Source organism: Lasiodiplodia theobromae, assembly GCF_012971845.1.
Source record: "Lasiodiplodia theobromae strain AM2As chromosome Unknown scaffold_40, whole genome shotgun sequence".
NCBI classification, from domain to species: Eukaryota; Fungi; Ascomycota; class Dothideomycetes; order Botryosphaeriales; family Botryosphaeriaceae; genus Lasiodiplodia; species Lasiodiplodia theobromae.
Window position 1 is genome coordinate 354917 of NW_023336520.1, and position 19451 is coordinate 374367.

The following is a 19451-nucleotide window of genomic DNA, read 5'->3' on the forward strand; positions in this document are numbered from 1 at the left end:
TTATATCCATAACGCCGTCCTTTCTCAAAACGCCGCAAATGCACCCCGGGTATATCTCGTGCGAGACTTCGAATGCCCGCCCCCTAGAACTGGATTCTTCTCTTCCTGCCAGTGTATTTGGACGAAGCCTTGACAACCTTGCCTTTCCTCTCCATCTGTTCCTTCTTGCGCATGATCCACGCCTTGCTCCCCTTCTTGTCCTCTCCTCTCTTCATCTGCGACTTTCGCTTCCTCGAGTCCATCACGTCGACGTTGTCCATGCCCTTGACAACGCCCGTGATATCTCCCTCCAGCTCACCTCCGCCGACAGTCAGAACAAGGTATGTCTTGGCACTCTTGGTGCCGGGGTCGTCCTCGAGCAGGCCTGCGCCGAAGCCGGCGCGGATGGCGGCCTGGCTGATCATGCCCTTCTGCTGGTCGTTCTTAGGGTAGAACTGGCAGACGGCGCGGCCGCCGCGACGCAGGCTCGCGTACAGCCCGCCGAAGAAGCGGCTCAGGCGACCCTGGGCCGTCTCGTCGCTGCTCTCGGCGTTGCACAGCCACTGGACGGCCGAGATGCTGATGGCGGCATCGAAAGTGCCGGGGCGGAAGGGCACGCCCTGGCCCGCGTCGGCCAGGAATAGGTCGCCCTCGACCTCGCGCTCCAACGCTACGCCCAGCATCGACGGCGAGATGTCCATGCCGATCCACGTGTGCGGGCCGCCCTCGGCCGGATCCGTGGACGACAGGATCTGCCCCGACAGCCCGGAGCCGCAGCCTACGTCGAGAATGAACGAGGGCCGCCTCAGGTCGAGGAGCTCGAGCGCGCGCTTCGTCATGGACGCCTGGATGTGCTGGATACGCGAAGACGTCGTGTACTTGTGGGACTCGGAGTCATTGTAGAAGAGGTCCGGCGGGCTGCGCGAGGTGTCAGTGGGGCGATGGCTAGGAAAAGTACAGGTGGAGTGCACATACAGAATGTCTTCGGGGCGCGACATGGCTGCGTCCTGGGTGTATATTGGCCGCTTTTACGGCGACTTTCGTGGACAACACGGGGGTACGAAGCTGGAGGCGGTTTTGCGACGCGGATTGCGGGGTTCGACGGCGGCGGACAGCAGCGGCGTGCCGACGTCCAAAAGTTTGGTGTGTTCAACGCCAGCGCGCACTGACCCGATGCGGATCAGATAAGATCTCTCGCGCGAGCTGGCGACGTCAGCCGCTTGTCTCGAGGCCACCTCGCTCGCTTTTTCTCACCCACGTTCATTCCCTTTCTCTACCACCTCGCAAAGAAACATGTGGGTGTTGCCACTGGTGGGCTATTTGGGCCTCATCCTAGGCTTCGGCTTCCTCACCCTGGCCATTGGTACGCCCGCCTGACCCTTGGTCGCGCGCATTGAAGGGGGCATGGCTGACTGTCGCCTCTAGCCTCGGGCCTGTACTATCTTTCAGAGCTTGTCGAGGAACATACGGTCCTCGCAAAGAAGCTGCTCACGCGCATGATCTATGCCGTGATGGTGCTGCAGCTATTCCTGTGGCTTGTCGATAGCTTCCCCCTCAGTTTGAGCATCCTAAGCATCGTGTCTCACGTCGTCTATGCGCAAAACCTGCGCCGCTTCCCCATTGTCAAGCTGACCGACCCGCTGTTCATACTATCCTGCAGTAAGTGCCCCGACGCGGTTGTGAGGGCGCTGACAACCAACTCCCCAGTCCTGGTCCTTATCAACCATTATCTGTGGTTCCGCCACTTCTCGACGCCTCCTCCTCGCTCAAACTACTACCCGTACAACACCAGCCGCGACTACTCGATTCCGACTTTCACTGAGATTGCATCATACTTTGGGCTTTGCGTGTGGCTGGTCCCGTTCGCGCTCTTTGTGTCTCTCAGCGCCGGGGAGAATGTGCTGCCGAGCATGGGCAGCGAGTACGCGACGGGTGAGGGAAGCAGCTTCATTGCACCCGGCCAGGAGCCGAGCGGCGGTGCCGCGAAGAAAGCCAATGTAGGACTGGCCAAGGCGGCGGTTGACGGCGTGAGGGATTGGCTGGGCGAGACGGGCGAGGTCATGGGATTCTGGAAAGGCGACAGGGTGAAGCGTTTCTAATTCGCAAGTTCCGAGGCTGGCCGGATTGCCTTGATCGTTTTTCCTCGTTGCGCTAGCTTCCAAGCGGCGCGAATGACATACGAAAGTCGAGTGTCCAGAGCTAATGGCGTCGTGCCTTGCGGGCGGGCTGCATTCACAGGCATTCGAAGCAAATGTTGGATGCAGGTTAAAGTGTGCAAATTCGCCCGTGCAATGGGTTCAACCGCCCACGCGCGCGGAGTAGCAGCTTGCTAGTGAAGATGTTGTGGCTTGGCAGGCGGCGAGCTTCCGCTTGTCTCGGGGCCTTCCGCTGGCGTCATCTCACAACTCGAGCCTCAAATTCCATCAACCCAGTCCGTCAAAGGGTCGCTTGCCCTCTTTCCATTTGAAAATGCGTGTTGCTGCAGCTATCATCCCCGCACTGCTCGCGCTCGCCGCCCCGCCCTCGTCAGCAGCGCAATTGCCGTTGCAATGGTCGGAGCAGCAGCAACTGAGCAACCCCACTCCTGACGGAAAGGCCATTTCTGCAGACGGCAACGGCCACCTGCTCCCGCTGCCTACGCTGCATGAGCTCCTGACGCTGCACCGCGAGATCGTCAAGATTGAATCCATCAGCGGCAATGAGTACAAGGTCGGCTGGTGGCTGGTGTCGTACCTGAAGGAGAATGGCTTCAACGTCGAAACGCAGAGAGTTGGCGTTGGAGAGAAGGGGAACACGAGGTTCAACGTTCTTGCCTGGCCTGGCGAAAAGAAATTCACGAAGTTGCTGGTCACCAGCCATATCGACACGGTCAGTCTTCAACTCCATTCCGGGTTTACTTAGGCTGATATCTACAGGTTCCCCCTTACCTGCCGTATTCATTCGACACCAAAGACGACAAGATATATGGCCGCGGTAGCGTCGATGCCAAAGGCTCCCTCGCGGCCCAGGTCACGGCCGTCATCTCGCTGCTTGCCAACAGCAGCTCCCCGCTGGACCCCAACGACGTATCCTTGCTCTTCGTTGTCGGCGAGGAGACAAGCGGCGATGGCATGCGCACCTTCTCCGACTCGCCGCTGAACCCGCTCAACTACAGCGCCGTGCTGTTCGGCGAGCCGACCGAGAACAAGCTCGTCAGCGGCCACAAGGGCAGCATGGGCTTCCGAGTGCACGTGACCGGCAAGGCCGCCCACTCGGGCTACCCGTGGCTGGGCGTCAGCGCGAACAACATCCTCGTCAAGGTCCTGAGCCGGTTGATCGACCTCGAGGCAGGCACAGTCGAGGGCGCGGAGCTGCCGTGGAGCGACAAGTATGGCAACTCGACGCTGAATGTCGGCACCGTGTTCGGCGGCGCTGCAGGCAATGTTGTCGCGGAGACGGCAAACTCGACCATCGCTGTGCGGTTGGCAGGCGGTTCCCCGTCCAAAGTGGAGCGAGAGATCGAGAAGGCGCTCGCGCCCGTGATCGAAGAGGTGGAGAAGGCTGGTGGGAAGGTTGAATTTGAGTATCGTAATAAGGGATATGGCCCTGTCGACATGGACTGCGATGTCGAAGGCTTTGACTGCATCGCCGTAAACTACGGCACAGATGTCCCGTGGCTCAAAGGCGATCATAAAAAGTATCTGTACGGTCCTGGAAGCATCTTTGTGGCCCATTCGGCGCACGAGGCGATTGCCGTGCGCGATCTCGAGCAGGCGGTTTTGGATTACCAGAAACTCATCCTCGGCGCTCTAAAACAATAGAGGAGACCAGCTGCTTGAGTAATAAATCTATGAATTGGACCAAGCACCTCGGCGATCATGACTCGACCGCGACGTCCTCTCCACGATGTAGCGAGTCAGTGAGCGTGAACATTTTCCCTTGCGGCAGTTTCGCCAGTGCCCAGCTCCGTACCAACCAAGCCTGCGACGCTCCTTGGCCCTAAACGCTACATACCTCTCTCGTAAGCCTGGGTCTTCGTTCGCGCGACCACCTTGGCCCGTCATCCGGCTTTCCAAGTTCTCGGACCGAGCAAATACAGCACAACGCCGATTTTTCTTCCCCTCCTGCGCCCGAGAATACCTACGGCACACAAGCCCAAACGCAACCATGGCGCCGCCTCCCCGCAAACGTGCGAAGACAGCCGAGCGACGCGAAGAGATCACCTTCGATGACTCGGCGCGCGCTGAGTACCTGACGGGTTTCCACAAACGCAAGCAAGCCCGCATCAAGCATGCGCAGGAGCAGGCCGCCAAGCGCGAGAAGGAGGAGCGCGTCGCCCAGAGAAAGGAGGTAACGTGCCCTCGATCCTTTTCTCCCCGTGAGGATGCTTAATTATCCCCCCCTTTACTTTGTCACTCTCTGGGCATGGTTTCGTCTGATGATTTTCATATGCGCATAACCATCGTACATAGTCAGGCCCAAAATCTCGGGTTTAACGGAGGGCGTGGGAGAGCCTTCTCCGCCATGCTTACGGCGGTCACCTTTTGCCTGTGTTTATTTTTCCATGTGTCAATGCGCTAACGACATTCCTTTATTGCAGCTGCGGCAACAACGCAAGGAAGACCTCGAACGCCATGTCGCTGAAGTCAATCGCATGCTGAGACAGGCGAACCCCGATCTGGAATCCTCTTCGGACGATGAAGGGGAGTGGAACGGTATCGAGGACGGCGACGGAGGGCAGAAGCAAGAAGTCGTAGACCACGAGGAAGAATACGTCGACGAAGACAAGTACACAACAGTTACAGTAGAGACGGTGGACATCGACCGGGACGGCTTTAAGACAAAGCACACTGGTGACGAGGACGGCGATGAGGATCAAGAGGACGAGGAGGATGAGGAAGGGCAGGAAGCTGGAAAAGAGGCGGAAGAGAAGGCCAAGGCGAAAGGCAAGCGAGTTTGGACCGCGGAGAAACCGAAGAGCGACAAGCCGAAACGGAAAAAGAAGAAGTTCCGGTATGAGAGCAAGACAGAGAGGAAGGTGACGCGGGACAAGCAGAAGGCGAAGAATAGGACGCAGGCCCAGGCGCGCAAGGCGAGAGGGAAATAGATGCGGCAGAGAAGATAATCCATCTCAGATAGCGGCGGTCGATCATAATGGCGGGTGCACGCACCCCTGAGTAAGTAGCTTGAGTTACGACCTCATGCACGACAGACAGTCAGGTAGTCAGGGGTAGAGGGTTGCTATGTCACTGAGGAAGAACTACCAACAGAGAATTGCAGAGCCGTGAGGCCTGCGTGACAGCGGCACCGCCCACGCCCACCAGGTTCTAACGCTGAGAACAATGTGCCAAGCCATAAGGTTCGCTCGTTGTGATGACGAAATTGTTGTTGTAAAGGAGGAGGCAGACGCCGGGAATGGAATTAGATGTTGCCAATCTCGTTGACGAAGTCGTCCAGCTCCTTCTTGGTGTCGGCGTACTTCTTGGCCATCTCCTCGTACTTGGCCTCCCACTGGTCCCGCTCGGCCTCGAGAGCCTGCACCTTGCGCTCGTAGTGGCCTGCCCGCACGTCGGTCTGGCGGAGCCTGGCGGAAGCGTGTCAGCATTGTGGGGGACACGTAGCGGGGTGGAATGGTGAGTGGAACGATAACGACGTCTGCAAGTGCGCACGCACGGAAACCAGAAGCGCTTCGGGGTCAGGAAAGTGACGTACTTCTCGTTCGTCTCGCGCAGGTTCTTGTCCGCCTCCTCGGCCTCCTCCTCGAGCAGCTGCACCCTCCGGGTCAGCGACTCGTTGTGGGTGCCTGCCTGGGTGCTCTCGTCGGCGATGGCCTTGGCGTCCTTCACGTTGCTCTCGAGCTTCTCGACCTCAGCCTCGAGCAGCTGGTTCTTGTGGGTGAGCGAGGTAATCTCCTGCTCCTTGGCCAGGTTCTCCTGTTCCAGGCGCTTCTTGTCCGCCGACAGCTCCTCGACCTTGGCGGTGGCTTCGTCGGCCTCGATGCGGAGGGCGTTCATGCGCTGGGCAAGAGCAGTGGTTAGCGCGACTCGTCTTCACGCGAGGCTGGGCGCAGCCGGAGGCGGCGGGCGAGCTTGTGATTACTCGGAGACCCTGGAGGGGTAAAAGAGGGGCTTGCTCACCTTCTTGATGGCGTCCATGATGGGCTGAGCAGAGGGTGGGGATGTACAGAGATGGGTGCAGGTTGCGCAGGGCGACAGCGGGTATAAGGACGTTGACAGAGGTAGATGGGATGCGGTGGTGGAGCGGAAGGTGACAGAAGGTAGTGCGTTGTTCGTCGCGGCGCGCGGGCGGTGACCAGGGGGCGGAGCTGCCAGGGGGCGCCTGCCACCCTGCGCCTGCCGCCCACAGTACATAGGTGCCGAAAGATCTGAGCCATCGCAACGGATTTCTATCAGCCCATTACGTCGGTAGCTGAAGCTACCATCCGGACGCAATTATTAAATGGACGTCTACGTCCGGAGGGTAGCTTCAGCTACCTACGTAAGTCGGGTGCCGTTGGCTGCGAAGATGGTCGCGGAGCATCGTTTCTTTTGGCACCTTCGTGCCGCTCGCGCCCGGGCCCCGTTGCCCCGGCCCCGTTGCCGCTGTAAACAAACACTCACCCTCGCACAACCTCCACTCCACTCCGCTCCCCGTCCATGCGACTGCAACAATGCTCGCCGCACACACTGACCAGGAGAATCTTGCCGCTGCCCATCGCCAGGCCGCCGCGGCAAAGCCGCTCAATGCCGGCTCCAGAGCATTCGGTGCAAAGACGCCCGCCAACAAGCCCCCCAAGACGCCCTTCAGAGTCCCGCTCAACGACGAAAATGGGACCATCCGGGCGGGCAAGGCTGCATTGAACACTTTTGGCAACGGTGCCGAAAGTCAATTGCTGCCCACCGGCAAGAAAGGCGCCAAGGCAGACAGCAATGCCTTCGTCACGCCTGCGGGTTGGTCATGATAAAGCCCGACCACCTCACGAGGCGCAGGCTAACAGACATGACCAGGTCCCCGCACGCGTGCCCCATTGGGCATGAAGACGACCAATGCCAAGGCAGCTGCCTTCGCCACGCCTGCGCCGCATACGGAGCCAGACTCTGGTGCGAAGAGCAGCGGCCCGCGCCTGCGCCGTCCCAAGGTGAAGGTCCACCAAGCTTCCCCGGCCGTAGAGCTTGCCCAAGATGAGGAACGCGACATTGAATATATGCCGCCGCGGGAGACCCGTATGTTTCCTTCCCGCTGCTCGCCCTCCACTGGTGCATTGTGTGCTAATTGACCTTCGCAGCGCTTCCCGATGACCCTGAGGACTGGCCAGCTGATATGAAGTACCCCCAACTGCAGGGAAAGAATCTGATGCGTGGCGTCTACGAAGTCTACTATGACCCGGTCGATGATGATGGCGTGCGCCTTTCTGACAGGCGAATTGCCGAACAAAAGGCCAAAATCAACGCCAGACACGAGGCATTGCTTCAGAAAAACATCGAGGAAACCCTCGGACCATTGACTGATGAGGAGCGCGAACTTTTCGGATTCACTCTTGCACCAAAGCCCGCACCCAAATCCCAGCCCGGTGCAGTCCGGCCGGCAAGCGTTGCAAGCATTTCCAAGCCTACCGCCGCCAGCTCTCGCCGGCCATTGAGTGCAGCTGCAGCCTCCAGGCCGGCCGGTGTCACCTCTCGCGCTGTTGCCTCCGCGCTCGCAAATGCTCCCGAGTCCACCGCTTCTATGCGGGCCCATGCGCGCTCCCGCTCTGCGCTGTCTGCCACTGCGCCCCCGGCCACTGCTCAGCCTCGCCAGAGGCCCATCGCACCAGCCGCACCGGAACCTTCCAACCCTTCCAGTATGAGGCACCAGGCTGCCACCGCTGCCTCACGCACGACTCTAGGCTACGGAAAGGGTCGGACGATCGGAACTTCTGTCCGGAAGCCGCTGGGTACATCATCTGGTAACCAGCAGCGCTCTATCTCCCAGGGAACCACTGGTCTCGGCAATTCGAGTGCCCGCCCCGCAGGACCGGCACGTTCCCGTTCAGCTTGGTCGCGCCATGGTCCAGACATGACGCTCGCAGCCGATGTCCAGTCTCGGGACGAGAACGACGACCCAGAGATGGAGATGATTCGAGAGATGGCGCTCCGGAACCTCCGTCTGAACGATAGACTGGATGGCGATGACTGGTTTAGCCAGGCACAGGCTGGTAATCTTGCGTTCGATATTGCTGATGAGGAAGAAGACTTCCAATTCACGATCTCTGAAGATTGAATTGCTACAACGTCATAACGACTCAATGAGCCTTCCAAAAGGCCGAGGTGTGAAGTCAGACACAACCTTGTAGAACCTCTCCTACTTGTCTCGACGTCTTGTCTTTCTTGATTTTACGTTCATTTTTGTCCTCTTCACCTGTTGGTTGGTTTGCAAGTTAAAATTTTGGGACATGGAAAATTGGGAATACCCTGGCCACAACGACGGCAGCATCGCGTAGGAATCAAGCCCCTGAAGGCATGGTACTTCGCTGTCAATTCGTCGTCAATTGCTTGAAGGCCCAAGCTGGCGCTCTACAAGGATTATGAAACTGGGGCGTGGATTTCATTGGATCAGCTTTGTTACAGCGCTGTACTTCTAGGCTCGGCCAACAAGTTCGTTTTGATCGAATCGCAGAAAATGTGAAAACCACTCGAATGGCCAAGCGCATCCACGGATAGGATTTAACCTTATCTCAACGAAATGCGGTCTTGCATTTGTGGTCAAGGTTTGCTTTGACGTTGTGCCATTGCCCATGGGAAGCTGCTAACACAATGTTCACGTGTTTACATTTTATCTTCCTCATCTACACGGCTAGATCCTAACACGCTTCAGCACTACTCTAGCTCCCTTGTAGTTTCCCCCCTTAATATTTTTTTAAGAAAAAAAAAACCGGAAAGGGGGCGGGGAGAGAATCGCCGTTTGCGGATGAGGTATGTACATGTTGTCAAATAATATTGCCCTTTGTGGTGCTTGGTCACACACACATCAATAAACGTCAACTTTTTCTCTATACCCTATCCTATTACGCACGTGCCTCTGCATCAATGTGACGAAAGGATGTCTTTGCTTGCTTTTCTCTTTTTGATGATAAAAAAACGTCGGTCGAGGCGTATCCCCGGCCATCCAAGCTCTTGTGAAACACATTATTTTCGAAGATTCCCATCGAGGTTCTCTACGCTGATCCTCAGAACCACAGACTCTTCAACCACTCAACTTAAGCATAGCCCTTAAGCACCGCAGCCTCGGCGTTCAGGATGGACGAGCCGGCAGCACCGATGACAGTGTTGTGGCTCAGCGCGACGAACTTGATGTCAAAGATGCCGCTCTCATCCTCCCGCACCCTACCAACGCTAACAGCGTAGCCGCGATCGGTCTCCCTGTCCAGCCTTGGCTGGGGCCTGTCGGCCTCGTCCATGACGACGATAGCATTCTGCGGCGCCGAGGGACAGCCCAACTGCTGGGCCTCGGACACGTACTCGCGCAAGGCCTGCTTGACCTCCTCGGCGCTGGGGGCGGGGCGGCGGGCGAATCTGAGCGAGACGCAGGCCGTATGGCCGTCGAGCACAGGCACGCGGTTGCACGCGGCCGAGACCTTAAGCGGCTGGTCCTCGAAGCCGGTGGCGTCAGCATTGACGGCACCGAGGATCTTCTGCGCCTCCGTCTCCAGCTTATCCTCCTCGCCCGAGATGAAGGGAACGACGTTGTCGATGATGTCCATGCTGCTGACGCCCGGGTAGCCAGCGCCCGACACGGCTTGCATCGTCACTACGCTGACCTCACTCACGGGGCCGAAGCGCGCCTGCAGCGCCGCGAACGGGATGACTAGGCCGATGACGGCGCAGTTGGAGTTGCAGACGAGGAAGCCCTTTTGTAGGCCGTGGTGCTGGCGCTGGTGGTCCAGCACCGACAGGTGGTTCAGGTTGACGGTGGGAACGACGAGCGGCACGAGCGGATCGCGGCGGTAGTTCTTCGCGTTGGAGAAGACGGCCAGGTTGGCTCTAAGGAAAGCCATTTCTGAGCAAAACAAAAGGCTTGTTGTCAGCGAGGTGAGCTATTTGTTAGCACTGTTCAGCAGTCCTCACCGACATCGCCCGCGACATCGCTGTCCAGGCCAGAGAAGACCAGATCACAATCGGCGAACTCCTCGGGCGTGCACTTCTTCACGACCAGCTCACCCAGCTCCTTGGACATGGGCAGGGCCTGCTTCCACTTGACAGCATCCCTGTACTTCTTGCCGGCAGAGCGCTCCGAAGCACCAACGGCGTGCAGAGTGAAGTGGGGGTGGAGGGCGAGGAGCAGGATGAAGCGCTGGCCGACGGAGCCCGTTGCGCCGAGCACACCTACGATGATGTCAGTGTTTGTAGCAGCCAATGGCACCGGAGTTTGAGGTGCTCACCGCACTTCTTCTTAGGGAAATTGCGGTTGAGTGAGGTGAAGTTCTGGGCGTCCATTTTGGCGGGTTGGTAGGGAAGTTTGAGAATTGTAACAGTGGCGGTAGTCGTGGTGCACTGTAGTTAAAGAGTCACTGGCCGCGATCGGCGCACAGCGTTTTTGCGCGGGGCCAACCAATGATCCACACCCGATGACGCGCATTCTGCTCGCCTGATGCGTGACCGACGAACCACCTAAAGGACAATGAACATCTCAGGTGGCGTGTGAGGTTGTTTTTTTTTTTCTTTTGGTCATACCTATGTCTGCCGCCTGCCTCTATACAATAGACTAAACCTAGTAGTATTTTCAACCATGGCCAATGCGACCTGTTCGCGTGCGTGAACCCTTTCTCCGCCCTCCCAACAAGATCCAAGGCGCCTGCCGTCGTTATGATTTAGAAGTCTCTTTCAGAGGCGCGAGCCAAAATCAAACAGAGGCGAAGCTGTCAAACAAACACGAACAGAGAAGATCAAAAAGGGGGGCATAGCACTCGGACTGTTCGAAAGTTTTCCCGCAGTTCAGCAGTGACACCATCACGAGACGAAAAGGAGAGTGAAATAAGCAAGACCAATGATCCAAAACTCCGTACCTGTGCCAGTCGCCATGCTATTGTAACGAAAAGCAAAAAAAAAAAAAAAAGACCTCAAGGAGACTGGTGCAAGGGTTAGACTCATTCCAGTGCTTTGCCATCGGCCACAGAGATCGACAAGGGCTGCTGCGATTGCCAGGGGCCAGGTGATAGCTTACGGGAAGCATCGCTCGTAGGAGTTCCCACGAGGCACAAATGCGGCGCTTCGGCTGCCCAGGTTCCAGGTGAGAGTACAGAGACGGTCTCGAAGGTTCTGTTGGCTGGGCCTCGGTGCCATGGTCACTCGTCGATGGCGTAGAGATTTTGATTCAGAATCTTGTTCATGGTAAACATGTGGACGCGATCCTGTTTGAAGACAGCACGCATGGCGTCATCACAGCGAATTTGGCGTTTGTCGTTTGGGTCCTGGAGGTCCCTTTCCTTGACGTACTCCCAGATTTTCTTGACACACTGCGGACGTGACAGCTGCGATTCGCCAAGCAGTTCTGACAAGGGGGCAGAAAGTATCATCGGTTTCTGAAGGCGAAAACGAGTTAGCGCAGGACACAGCTCCATGAGTTTTGGCCACCTACGTGAAAGCCCCCGTTCCGCTTAGGCTCCTTCTTAGTTTCGCTACCGCTGCCGAGGTCGCTGTCATCGTCGGAGTTGACCTTGGTCTTACTCTTCTTCTTGCGAGACTCGCCCTTTTTCTTAACGGGGGCCTTCCGCCTCGAGGCACCGCCGCCGCGGGTCGACCTGGCACGTCCGTTCTCCTCCGCTTGTAACCTGGCGGCAAAAGCGGCATCATCCTCTACCGAGGTGCTCTTCTTGTGCTTTTTCTTGGGCGGGGTGGAGGCGACATCCGAGACGTCAGAGCCATTGGCGGTCTCGTCAGGGTCTGTCCTCTTCTTTGACGAGGCCGGGGTGGATGCGCCGGAACCGTTGTTGTGGGCCGAGCCGTTGGTCGCAGGCGGCGCGGCGGTGGGGACGGGCTCGATGGTCCCTGTGACGGCATCGTCAGCGGCCACGCCGTTCCGCTCCGAGTTGACCTTGTCAAAGCGCGCGAGAATGAGGTTGGTGATGGCATCCTGGGAGCGAAGCGCGTCAGCACCGTGGAATGTACGAGGAGATGGAGACTCACCTTCTCGGGGGTTATGTCGTGGTCGACGCGCGCCTGCAGGCCCTTGCGGATCCGCTTGGCGGAGACGGTGTTCAGGTCGCTGTGGGCGAGGATGTCATCGATGATGACGGTGTAGGATGCTTCGACCTCGGGCGGGACTAGATGGGGGCATCGCGTGAGCGGACTGGGTGCGGGTCGACCAATTGAGGGTGAGGGATCACCTACGAGGCATGGTTGCGGGGGTGCGGTGGATGCTGGGGTGAAGTGAGCAAGCTTTGCGGCAGATGAGCAGCGTGGGCGCTCTCGAGCCGGGCAAGAGCTGCGCGGAGGATTTGCGAAGATGCTCGGCGGCGACGCTGGTCTGGCAGCGCTTGGAGACGGCAGAGCGCGGCGCTCTCCTCTCAGCGAATGGCGCGTCGGATTGGGCGGTGCCGGCGCCGTGCTGGGGCTCGTGGGGGAGCTGGGGCGAGCACAGCAACGGCGGCGGAGCGGCAGGCGCGGAGCTGGGGCGGGAGAGTTCGGACGTCACGCGGGCGGGCGTGCACTGCGGACGGGTGGTGGATGTGCGGGCGGACTGGAGCTGTCGATGTCGATCCGGAAGAGGGAATCGTGATGCTGGCCGCCCTGACTAAGCAACCACAGCACCAGCCGTCTGCCCGCACCGCTGTCTCACGCTGTGGTCCGCTCCGCCGTCACGCGCCCGTTCCTGCAGCCTGTATCAAGCCACTTCCGGACGCTCGCCTGCATCAATGCGGCCGCGTTGTGTTCTTTCACCCGGCCGGAAACACTTCACACAGGGTATCCGTGCATTCACGCTGTCAGAACACGCCCCCGACGCCCCCCATGCTCGCCTAAGAATGCCCAAAAACATGTGCCAGAGACTCCCGACGCTATGCAACAACCGGGGCTTGCTCGCCCTCACATGACGCCGCAGCCGATGCCGTACATTGCCCGCTCGACGTCCTTCTTGACGACGAACCAGTCTGCCCTGCGCTCTGCGAACTCGTACACCTCTTCAGTCCGGAAAATCCCGTGGTACCGGTCGCCGTCCGCGATGACCGTGGCAATCTCCTTCGCGTCGTTTGCCGAGATCAGGTAGATCTGAGTGAGCTCGCGCAGCGCGCTGAAGTACTGGTTCAACGACTTGTTCTTCAGCGTCACAATGTACGAGTGGTACGCATTCATGTCGCTGCAGACGTCAGAACCACGCCGCCGTGCAACCGCCGCGGGGGCCTTACCTGATGAGCTTGATCGCGCCATCGATGCTGATGCGCTGCCGCTTGATGTGCTTGCAGAGCGCCGTGAAAAGACGCACTCCCACCTCCTGGTTGAAGACGTCCAGCATCGTCTTGTCCGTGCTCCCCACGAGCATGTTGATGTGCGACGAGACAAGCTCGATGATCCTGCGTGCCGTCGTGCTCGGCCCTACGTCCGACATTTGTGCCGCAGCCTCGAGAGCCGTGCCTGCGCCTGGGTTGAAATCCTTTGGGTCCTGCGTCGTGGCGCAGAGATACTCGACTTCGTCCATCAGCACATCGATACCTTTGTTGAGTCCGGCCGCCACTCGCTCGTCCAGCATCTGCTCGAACCGCTTCTTCTCCTTCGCCGCCTGGCTGAGGAAGTCGTCGCTCTCTGCAAGCTGCGTGGCCACCAACTCTTGCTGGTAGAAAACATCCACCATCTGCTGGATCAGGTCTCCTACGTTCACCAGCTCCAGGAATGTGACCAGTGGCTGGACTCCCGGCTGGTCATGCTCGCTGACCTCCCGCGGGTTGTATTTCGAGAGATGGTCGATGGCCTTGTCGAACCCGACTTTGATGTGGCCCGACCCGAGGATTTGCAGCAGCGCGACGAAAATGACTTCACACTGTTCCTTCGACTCGGCGCCTGACTGCCCACCCATCGGGACCATTTTAGCCACGCGCTCGAGGCTGGCCTTGGCGAGGTGGACGAGATTGAGCGCCACTTCGATGCTGAAGAGCGACTTGATGCCCTCCAGGCGGGAGTTCATGATTGCCGCCTTTGCCGCAAGCTCAGAAGTAGGAGCCATTGACCCAGGGCGCGGGCTGCTGGAGCGCTCGATTGGCACAGGCGTCGACGACCTCGACTGGCTCTTGATGCTGCCCGTCTCCCCGTTCATCGATGCCTGGTCCGTTGGTTTGCTAGAGGCGAAGGGCATCACGTTGACCGGCATCATGATGACCTTCTTGAAGGAGGTGAGGAAATCTCGCTTGGCCACTTGCCGATTGACATTGGACATGAAGAACGATTCCGTCGAGGCCTCTTGGTCCTGAAGCCTCTTCTCCCACGCCTCCACGTCCGAATTGGCCCTATCTTTGAAGTAATCAAGTTCGTCCTGCAGGTACAGATCGATGTGCTGCTCAAAGCATCTCGCCACAACCCGGTGTGCATCCTCCTTGAACGTCGTCTCGGATGTTTTCGTGGATTGCAACGACATCTCGAAGCGCAGAGCCTGTTCGAAAAGCCCAGAAACGGCCTTGAGGTACGACTCGATGTTGCGTTCGTGGGCCTCGTCGAGAAGCGGGTTGATGTACTCCGAAACGACGTCTTCTCCTATCCTTTCCAGAAACGGGATCGTGACATTGACAGACGGAGGAAAGACTCGATCGATGATGGAAGCTTGCTCGTTCAGTGCCGTTGCCAAGCGTTCGAAAAAGGCCTGCGAAGGCTTGAGTGATATGCTGTCCGCCGAGAGGCCGCTGTCCAAACAATCCAACGGATCCCCCAGCCTTTCTTTGTGAAGCATTAGAGGGTGGTTGTGTATAAAGCTGTCGATGGCTGCTGCGCCACCGTTGAGAGTGACCAGGACCTGAGCATATTTCTTCATCCGGCCATCGATGTCCTGCGCCTCGTAGCCCTGTTCGAATTCTCGAAGGGCAGCGTTCTCGAACAGACCCATCATGGTGTCGAGCCGTTCCTCCCGCTGCCAGTAACCTTGCGCGTAGTCGCTGCGGGCAAAAATCTTGATCTGGGCCAGCATCTTCGCCTGCTGCTCTGGATCTCTGTATACGCGGAATAAAACAGGGTCCATGTGGCTCCGGGACCTGGCCAGGTCGAAGTAATACGGTGCCAATGCTCCATATATTTTCCCATATTCCTGCCTTGCAAAGCCACGGGCTGAACGGGCATTTGACAGGACGTTGAGTGCAAACTCGGGGTCCCGATAGCCCGGAGTGGAGGATTCGATTGGGCTAAAGCCGCTGTCCATGGTTCCTCGTCGCGCACGGAGAGGAAGCTCATGCGAGCTCCTCAGTCGCTCCTCCTCCATGCCAGCGTCGAAAAGAGTGGTTCCGCCCCCTCCGGCAAGGCCGTTCACGCTGCCATTGATCATGGCGCCTGTTCGCAGCGCCTCCTCTGCCTCTCGCGACCGCTGTGCCTCGAGCTTCCTTTTCATTGCATCCTCAAAGCGCTTCCTCGCCTCCTGGTCGTTCCAGCATCCCATGCTCTTGAGCCGTTGTATCCACCTGGTATCGTCATAGACCATCTCTCGCATCCGTTTCGAGGTGCGAGCGAAGCGGATCATATCGGGCACAGGCAGGTAGTCCAGAATGGCGGCAATAAGTTCTGCAGCACGTCAGAGAAGGTCACACGCGCCCAAGGGGGGCCAGTCGCACCTGCGGGCAGCACCGGCTTGGTGCTGGATATGGAAGTAGCGCGCAGCGACGAAAGCACGTCCTGGCGGGACGCGCCCACCACGGACTGTCGCGTGAAAGATGACATGGTCGTAAGTCGTGAAAAGTGTCCTCGGGGTTAGATCATAGCTCGTAGACGGTACAGGGGCAACTCCGGGGCGCCGCGCGAGGAGCCGGGTGAGGTGGCAGGAGGTTCTGGCGCGTACGAGGTTGCGGGTGTGTGAGGGGAGCTGGGTGCTCTCTGGCTCTGGGGGAGCGCCGGAGGCCCCCGCTGGGGGGCAGTGACGCTATCTGCCAGCCAATGGGAACGCTACCCTACCACCCATAGAATCTAGCCGTCACTCGATAGTACAATCTCCGAGAGCACAAGTGCTCTGTATCGGGCCCGCTTCTGTGTGCCTGAGCCGCCAGCTTCTGCGGTTCAGGCTGCACGTGCGGGCCTAGGCGATGCTCCACGCCGATCCGGATCATGCTGGCTCGTCGCAAGACCATCGGACTTGTCAGGAACGAATTGATATTTTTCGTCATTTATTGTACAATGATTTCTAAGCGCGGAGATGGATTGCTACCTCAGGCGTCCCCCGTTCCACGTAGCTCCAGGATACAAGGCTGGACAGCAAGCGATGAGCATGGCTAGCTAGGCTATAGCCACTGCTTCGAAAGAACCACCACGTGGAGTTTCCCCCTCAAGTCGAACCTTCCCGCTCGTGTCCGCTCAGTGGCTGAGAGTGCCCCTTCCCTTCGCTTTTCTCCTCTTTAGAATGGCCCTTCCTTTGCGTGTCCGTATCCGACTCAGAAAACCATGGCGCCTCTTGCGCACCAGATTGGTGGGCTTGTACGTGTCTCGGGGACCATTGCGGACTTGGATGCCCTGCAGGGCCGGATGCGACGAGACCTTCGGAAGCACGTCAGGTGCTTCTGCGGCTGCGGCAACGGGCGAGGCGTGAGTGGGGGGCACGGTGGCGATTGCGCCACAGGTCCAAGGCAGTTGCGGCCTCCTGGGAGAGAGGACGGATATCGACCGGAGCCTGGACTCGGTATCAGTAAATGTTGGAGCATGCAGTGCTTGAGGAATCATCCATACTGTTGGGTGGCGGCGAGCGTGGGCCGCGATGCCGTGGTCAGCGGCGCTGCGACAGCAGGGCGCGCAATCGCCCGTAGGCAGCGGATGCATTGCATTTCGGAGTGAGCGGGAGGGAAGGGCGGACTTGCGCGGTGGTGGAGGCAGAGAGCCGCAAACCAGACGACCTGCAGCAAAGGCGGTGGCAGAATTTTTTTCTAGACTTCTTCCCTTCACGAGCAGCGTCCCACAACACCCGCAACACCGTATTTCCTCTCCTTCTCGATTCCTCCAAGACCTTCGAAATGAGCCTCAAGGCATATCCCCCGCATGTCACTTGCGGTAGTAAGCCTCTGTCAATCGGAGCTGCCCAAGAGCTGGTCGCAACCTATCTAAACGAATCCGAATCTAACGCGCACCTCCACCCCGATGCGCTCTTGACAACATCCGATGTACAATATACCCCAGCCGGTGGCCCCCAAGGAGGAATCATTCTGCATAATTTGCGGCGAGTCGAAGCTGGACTGAGGGGCGAGGTCCTCAAGCCTGAGGTTCCGGACGTGTCCGATGATATGGTGCTGGACGACATGATCGACGACTCGCAAAAGCGCATGCAGGCTGAGCAAGAGCAACAGGAGGACGGGATCGAGGTGGGCGAGATTGGTCAGCGCACAAACGTCATTGCTGAGGGCGGAGACATTCCTGAAGTCGTTGAAGAGGTCGGTGGGAAGACAGCTGGGAAAAGCAAGGCCGACAAGGAAGCTCGCAAAAAGGCAAAGAAGGAGCGCGAGCGCCAGCAGAAACTCGAGAAGGAGGCAAAGAGAAAGCAGCACACCGAGGCCTAATCGCGTCCGGCCGGCACCAGGAACCAGAACATTCCCCGAGCGACATGTTTCACGGGCGTCAGGCGCAAGCAAGGGCGAAAATATACTTGAATTCACACGACGGAACGGCAAGACCAGTTGCTGCGGAGGTCTTTCTGCTCGTCATCTACATCTTACCCCAAATCCAACGCCGATATATGCACTTTTCCTTCTACGACAATTGCTAGGGCATCATCACGACAACTTTACAGCTCACGGTCGGCAGCCTTGGCGGGCTTCTCGCTGTCATCGGTCTTTGATGCCTTTTCGCCCTTGTAGCCGATTGCTCGCAGCCTTTCCGTCAGGATCGGGTGCGAATAGTGGAAGCTGGAATACATCCAGTCGGCGTCCATCGCGGAGAGGTTCTGGATTTGGAGCTTGATGAGCGATCCGGCAAGCTCCTGTGCATAGCCTTGCTTGACTGCAAACGCATCTTGAAATGGATGTTAGCTGCGAGCATCGCCTTCAGCCGGGGTGCAGACATACCAGCTTCGAATTCGAATTTCCTGGTCAGGATGTTCATCAAGAGCTTGATGACCGAATCAGTCGGGCCCAAGACCTCGTTGAACAAGAGGAAGCCAATGAGAATGGGCTGCTCGTTGCGGAAGCCAAAGGATTCGAAGAGCGAGCGGTTATTGATAAAGACCGAGAACAAGGCAAACATGTAGAACAAATGAAACTGGCTGATTCCGAGCAGCTTGGTTGTGTGACCCATACTCCAGTGACCGAGCTCGTGCGCCAAAACAGCTTCAACCTCCTTGTTGGAGCTCTTCTCGAGGAGCGTGTCGTAGATCACAATCTTCTTCTTCCAGGGCAAGCCGGTGAAATAAGCATTGCTGTGGGCGCTCCGCTTGCTCCCGTCGATGACTTGAAGTTCGGTAAGAGGGAACTTCAACTTGGCTGCGAGCGCCTCGACGCCCTCCTTTAGAGGTCCGGGCTCAAGAGGAGACAGCTTGTTGAAGAGGGGCACAATGAGAATCGGGTAGATTGTGATGGCCGAGACCTGAACGGCAAGCATGAACATCCAGAGGTAGTAGAAGAAATTGGTACCGGTCTTCTGAATGATGGCCAGGAAAGCGCTCATGATAGGCACTCCGAAAACAATGCCAAGAGCCTGGCCCTTGAGCATGTCCGTAATCCATAGCTTGACGGTCAACTTGTTGAAGCCAAACTCCTCCTCCAACACAAAGTTCTGGTAGTATGTGAAGGGCAGGCTGAAGATGGTGTCGATCAGGCTGAAGGCAAAGAGGAACAAAAGCGAGTGGCCAATTTCTCCAGAGATGAAAGATGGAGCGAAGCGAGCAAGCCAGACACCAGTCAAAGCCCAGATCTTGGGATACCAGCCGTACTGGATCGTTGCGAGAGACTTAAGCTGACCGAAGAACGAGGACACGAAGCTGAACTTGGCTTTGGCGCGACCGTATGCCTGGCTTTTGTCGAAGGTCTCCTGGTTTACTTCATGTTCAAGAGCCTTGGGACGCGCCGTACGCTGGTAGACGCCGAATTGACGGAAAAGGAGCCAGTTTTCGAGCAAGAATTGCCCGACGGAAAAGCCCAAGACTAGATTCTTCCAAGGGAAGAACGGGCGGTCCAAGAACCGGGCCAGGCGCTGGGACTCAGTAAGCTCATGTCATTGCGCAACAAGAAGGAACTGCACCTGTAGCAGTGCCTGGATCATTGTTCCGGTAGCGTCTGCGAGTCGGCGTGGACAAGTGCTCTGGTTGAAAAGGACAGACAGCGTTTGGGGTCGGAGTCGGAGGCGCGGGCGGCCCGCACG

The 19451-nt window shown here is 58.1% G+C and overlaps 10 protein-coding genes across 10 annotated transcripts; 5 read left to right on the forward strand and 5 right to left on the reverse strand.

Annotated features, from left to right (window-relative positions):
* Positions 1–83: 83 nt before the first annotated feature.
* On the reverse strand, positions 84–977 carry LTHEOB_10690 (Williams beuren syndrome chromosome region 22 protein; the record flags this gene model as incomplete). Its single annotated transcript, XM_035507363.1, has 2 exons — positions 84–897; positions 955–977. 2 exons carry the CDS (start codon positions 975–977, stop codon positions 84–86), a joined length of 837 nt encoding a protein of 278 aa, XP_035367300.1.
* A 295-nt stretch (positions 978–1272) lies between these two features.
* Positions 1273–2078, forward strand: LTHEOB_10691 (uncharacterized protein; the record flags this gene model as incomplete). Its single annotated transcript, XM_035507364.1, has 3 exons — positions 1273–1342; positions 1405–1638; positions 1687–2078. The coding sequence occupies 3 exons, from the start codon at positions 1273–1275 to the stop codon at positions 2076–2078; spliced, it is 696 nt and encodes a 231-aa protein (XP_035367301.1).
* A 370-nt stretch (positions 2079–2448) lies between these two features.
* LTHEOB_10692 (Acetylornithine deacetylase) lies at positions 2449–3779 on the forward strand (the record flags this gene model as incomplete). Its single annotated transcript, XM_035507365.1, has 2 exons — positions 2449–2847; positions 2895–3779. The coding sequence occupies 2 exons, from the start codon at positions 2449–2451 to the stop codon at positions 3777–3779; spliced, it is 1284 nt and encodes a 427-aa protein (XP_035367302.1).
* Positions 3780–4125: 346 nt separating this feature from the next.
* Positions 4126–5065, forward strand: LTHEOB_10693 (rRNA processing protein rrp17; the record flags this gene model as incomplete). The annotated part of the gene is made up of 2 exons (XM_035507366.1): positions 4126–4308; positions 4559–5065. The coding sequence occupies 2 exons, from the start codon at positions 4126–4128 to the stop codon at positions 5063–5065; spliced, it is 690 nt and encodes a 229-aa protein (XP_035367303.1).
* A 314-nt stretch (positions 5066–5379) lies between these two features.
* Positions 5380–6113, reverse strand: LTHEOB_10694 (Actin lateral binding protein; the record flags this gene model as incomplete). The annotated part of the gene is made up of 3 exons (XM_035507367.1): positions 5380–5542; positions 5632–5975; positions 6096–6113. 3 exons carry the CDS (start codon positions 6111–6113, stop codon positions 5380–5382), a joined length of 525 nt encoding a protein of 174 aa, XP_035367304.1.
* Positions 6114–6628: 515 nt separating this feature from the next.
* On the forward strand, positions 6629–8217 carry LTHEOB_10695 (uncharacterized protein; the record flags this gene model as incomplete). The annotated part of the gene is made up of 3 exons (XM_035507368.1): positions 6629–6908; positions 6966–7181; positions 7244–8217. The coding sequence occupies 3 exons, from the start codon at positions 6629–6631 to the stop codon at positions 8215–8217; spliced, it is 1470 nt and encodes a 489-aa protein (XP_035367305.1).
* Positions 8218–9193: 976 nt separating this feature from the next.
* Positions 9194–10430, reverse strand: LTHEOB_10696 (Aspartate-semialdehyde dehydrogenase; the record flags this gene model as incomplete). Its single annotated transcript, XM_035507369.1, has 3 exons — positions 9194–9993; positions 10062–10319; positions 10376–10430. The coding sequence occupies 3 exons, from the start codon at positions 10428–10430 to the stop codon at positions 9194–9196; spliced, it is 1113 nt and encodes a 370-aa protein (XP_035367306.1).
* Positions 10431–11278: 848 nt separating this feature from the next.
* On the reverse strand, positions 11279–15839 carry LTHEOB_10697 (Secretion pathway protein Sls2/Rcy1; the record flags this gene model as incomplete). The annotated part of the gene is made up of 7 exons (XM_035507370.1): positions 11279–11515; positions 11572–12066; positions 12120–12256; positions 12324–12601; positions 13021–13287; positions 13337–15683; positions 15734–15839. The coding sequence occupies 7 exons, from the start codon at positions 15837–15839 to the stop codon at positions 11279–11281; spliced, it is 3867 nt and encodes a 1288-aa protein (XP_035367307.1).
* A 1277-nt stretch (positions 15840–17116) lies between these two features.
* Positions 17117–17656, forward strand: LTHEOB_10698 (uncharacterized protein; the record flags this gene model as incomplete). The annotated part of the gene is made up of 1 exon (XM_035507371.1): positions 17117–17656. One exon carries the CDS (start codon positions 17117–17119, stop codon positions 17654–17656), a length of 540 nt encoding a protein of 179 aa, XP_035367308.1.
* Positions 17657–17880: 224 nt separating this feature from the next.
* Positions 17881–19352, reverse strand: LTHEOB_10699 (Prenyl protease; the record flags this gene model as incomplete). Its single annotated transcript, XM_035507372.1, has 3 exons — positions 17881–18107; positions 18161–19283; positions 19332–19352. 3 exons carry the CDS (start codon positions 19350–19352, stop codon positions 17881–17883), a joined length of 1371 nt encoding a protein of 456 aa, XP_035367309.1.
* Positions 19353–19451: the final 99 nt, after the last annotated feature.